The sequence below is a fragment of the Frankliniella occidentalis genome, unplaced genomic scaffold (assembly GCF_000697945.3).
Source record: "Frankliniella occidentalis isolate FOCC.00 unplaced genomic scaffold, Focc_3.1 Scaffold215, whole genome shotgun sequence".
Lineage (NCBI taxonomy): Eukaryota > Metazoa > Arthropoda > Insecta > Thysanoptera > Thripidae > Frankliniella > Frankliniella occidentalis.
Window position 1 is genome coordinate 59,009 of NW_026267341.1, and position 4,166 is coordinate 63,174.

Genomic DNA, 4,166 nt, shown 5'->3' on the forward strand with positions numbered 1-4,166 from the left:
CAAGGGACAGGTCAATCTTACCACGATAGTAATCAAAACAATGGTCATGGTTTAAAATGGTTTTCACGAAACCCAGAAACACTTTTACAAAGAAAAACATATTGGTCAACTAAGTCCAGGACTATAAACAAACAATTGTAAACAAATAATTAAGTCACTTGAGACTAATCGAGGGACTTGCGAAGGCGCAGTGGCCTTTGGACCTTACGAGTCTTGGTTTTTTCTGTTCAAAAAAAAATGAGAAAGATAGTCAAATATACATGGTGAAGGAGTTTTGTACAGGGCTACAAGGTACAAATTGTTTTATTACCTGAAGAATGCTGGGGACATAAGTACATCACCTCTTCACTTGGTGCTTTTCGGCTGTCGCCTATGCATCGGAGGTGGAAGTACTCTCGGCTAGTGTTTTCGATTGGGCGGGTATGAGATCGGCGCTTGCCCGACACAAGAGGAGATAGAACTGTGTGGCTGGCAACTGTCTCATCGCTCACGTACCACGATGAGGTCGGGTAAGGCTCGCCCGACACTTACATCGGCTGCCGAGCCTCACTGGGCGCCTCCGGTTGCCGAAACCTCACCCCTCGCCCTTGCTGGTCGATCCTGGCCACGGTTGTGAGCTTGACCGGGCGGCAGGACAGCCGGGGCCGGTGATTTGGAAGCTGTCTCTCTGTCGGGTAAAATCTTTGCCCGACTCGCCCGACTCACTTTGTCGGGCGGGTCGGGTCGGGTAAGAACGCCATTACGCGTCGGGCTAGCTGGAATGCGTTAACCCGCCCGATCGAAAACACTACTCTCGGCATCCTTCACAATGGAACATGTCCGTTTTCACTCCAAGACATTTTGGCAGTGCTCCACAGGACATTTCTGTGGCTCTCCAGAGGGTGGTGAGGACACTACCAATCTCCTTGTACTCCCAGCCATGGGTGAACACTGGAGGAGATTGTAGTGTCGTCCATGGCTTTTCAATTACCAGCTCTCCAGAGGCCACTTTCTTGTCGAAGTCGGCGTACATCTTCCATGCCAGATCATCTTTATGAGGAGCAGGTACAGGAAGTGGTGGAGCAGCTGGTGGGTTAACTCTGCAAATTACAAAACAAAATATTTATGATTAACGTTTTTATTTTTAACAGAAAAGAATCCTCTTCATATGGGCTTTGATCAATGCTGTCTAACTTATGCAGAAGCCGTTATTTTTGTAATATTAAGGTACTGCGGCTCTCTCTTTTGTACATTCAATACTCACCCGGCTTTCTCTGCCTTAGAAAAAATGAATTTCCTCATCCATTTTCTGATCTTTTCGGACAAGCCACAGATTTGTGTGGGAGAGGGAGGAGTTGTGGCAGTGCAAAGGCCCCAGACCCAGAGGCAGACACAAATCCCACAATCAAAGCCATTAGATTGATTGTCCATGTCGCAAGGTAATTGATAAGTCCAGTCGGCCCAACTGATTTCGGCTCCAAAGGTTTCTAGGTGGCTGATTGCCAACATATATCTTGTAATCTGTTAACATAAAATAACAAAATAAGGTTCACTACGCAACCATGGGCTATATGCTCTATGCTATCAATAGAGTGCGTACGTACTTGGAGTTGCTCGAGCTCTTCATGGGAAGGAGTATCAGAAGGCATAGAATTGAGGATCACAATTTTCTTTTGTTTAATTAAAACTAGCAATAAGATCCAGTGAATCCTCCTGATGTGAGTAGGGATAATCCATATATCACTTAAAATCCAGTTGTCCTTCTTGACTCGGGAGAAAAGACCAACTAGGCCCATAGAAATATTTTCAAGGGCTAGACAACTTGCTAACTTTACAGAAGCATCTTTGGCAATCAACTCATCTGAAGTTACTATCTTTAGGAAGATATCAATGATTGAATCATTCAAGTAGGTAGATGGTGACAATGATAACCAATCTTGAGGGTTGATTGTACATTTCTTATAAGTGAACTTCTGTCCACCAGGGGCGAAGTTGATGATTGGTGCACTACTCTCACCCTCCCATGGATAAACAGCTGTAACACAATTGAAGACATTGTTCAGTGAAGTGGAAATATGTTATTATCATAATAACACAATAATTATTAAAGAATAGTACAATTGGAATATATGAAAAAAAAATTATACATATTCAAACTCTCAAATATTTTGAAATTTATTCAACACTTCACTAAGAAATATTAAGACAATGTCTAAAATGATGTATGGAGGAAGAAGAATGTTGTTAGAAGTTGAGACTCATGAATATAAATATGCTAGTTGTAAATAAGGTTCTGCACTTTGTACAATAGCTTTGAAATTCAAATACAAAATACAGAGTACACACTCACTTCTGGTTGATTTGCCCTGGTGCTCCTGCTGTGAGTGGCCTCCATCGTCCCCTGATCCTTCTGCTGGATTTTCTGCTTCAGATCCTAAAAGAGGAAATATAAGTACCTTTTTTCTAGAAGGTGCCATACCAATTTTTATTTTTGTGTATACCACGCCTTAAGAGAAATAACAGATGAAAGATCTATCTTGTAGCGGTTGTCTGCCTCCTGTCATTTTGAAAATGTTTCAGTCAATATATTTGGCAATATAATATGCTACTTTAATGGCATAAACTAAGACCTAACAGCATAAATAACCTTCCTGAAATGGATCTGTGATCTGTTTGTTGTTATCCGTTATTTCTCTTACGGTGACAGCCATAATTACATTAGATTAAAATTCTGTTGCCCCCATATGTCCTTAAGTGTTACTCACCGGATTTCAAGAGACATTCAAAGCATTTGAATTTGTTCTCTTTGACAACAGCACATGATAAGTGCACAAAACCTCGGCAGAGTATACAAATTTGAAGGATGCCACCCTCCTTGGAACAATCCTTGCACCTATCTGTAAGGTTAAATAATGTAGTGTGACTATTTACTCATATGACACTATAAACACACAAAGAAGTTAATTCCAAGAAATTTAGCACAAAATTAAGTTGTTTTTTTGCTTCATTTCAAATGAAAATAATTAAAGTTGCTACGCTGCTGCATACGAAAAACTGCAAAATTTACAATGCAATTATTCAGGAAAAATAGGTGTATGTGTGTGAATTTTTAACAAAGAGGATAAACACAGCACAATGAAAATAAGACTAAACATCAAATTTTAAAAGCACCGTACAACTTATAGAGCATGACAAAGCCCATCTACGCAAACTAATAATGCCAATACATATAACCATGCACAAAAACATATTTCAGCAGAGAAGTATGATCAGTTATGGCATTTGCATAACACAGACACAGTACTCACCATAGCATAGACCTACTGTGGTCGCAGGAAAACTTCTCACCATCCATGGAGCAAATGAAAATAAAACACCAGTCAAAGTCAAAAATGTAACACAAGTCTTAAATTGATTCCATGATTCCTTCTGAAACTACATTTCCTACCTTACACGTTTTTGAGTATAACCAGTATTGTACTTTCACAACTGAAAATGCAAAAGATTCAATATTGATGTGGAAGGTGATGGTTAGTTAAAGGACACACATGCACAATACCCAGCTACAGGAGCGATGATGTGTATGCCAAGATGATAATATTTATACTACTAATCTACCTGAGTATATTACACAACTTTATTTCATAAGAAACACTTTGCCTAGGCACGATCTAGAATAAATGGTTAAGTATCCATACATTTTTTGCCCGGATATTGTGACTATTGAAAATAAGTCGTGGTTCTTGTGTTTATAAAGTCTTCCAATACTCAGGTAAATATAGCCTAAACATAATAGGCCCACACTCACTCAAATTAATTTTCTTAGGAGTTTCTTCAGCGTTGTCCTTAGCAGATGTTTCCACAATTATCCACTCATCAGCATCATGTTCCCGCTTCTGTTACATAAATAAAAGAAGTACACTCTTTAGCAGGCACAGAACAAGCACTTATTTGAAGCTAATCTGTCAATATTATCCCCTCACCTTGACCTTTCCTTTCACTTTCTGCGCAGGTGGGATCAATTTCTTTGAATTGCTGTGGGCAACGCGCTTTGCTGTGTCTGGAAGCCTGGCGGCATAACGCTGAGTTCTTGCAGCTGAATAGAAGCCTCCTTTAACTCGCCGTGACTTACGCTTCCAAGATTCCGAACACGTCTTTTTGGTGGCAAAATCATTGTTTTTACTCTT

General features: G+C 40.0%; 1 protein-coding gene across 1 annotated transcript; it reads right to left on the bottom strand.

Annotated features, from left to right (window-relative positions):
- Positions 1–787: 787 nt before the first annotated feature.
- LOC113215075 (uncharacterized) lies at positions 788–3,965 on the bottom strand. Its single transcript, XM_026434628.2, has 6 exons — positions 3,288–3,965; positions 2,745–2,853; positions 2,330–2,413; positions 1,584–2,014; positions 1,244–1,500; positions 788–1,079 (listed from the first exon to the last, which is right to left on the bottom strand). Exons 1-6 carry the CDS (start codon positions 3,288–3,290, stop codon positions 788–790), a joined length of 1,176 nt encoding a protein of 391 aa, XP_026290413.2. The 5' UTR covers positions 3,291–3,965.
- Between the last annotated feature and the right edge of the window lie 201 nt (positions 3,966–4,166).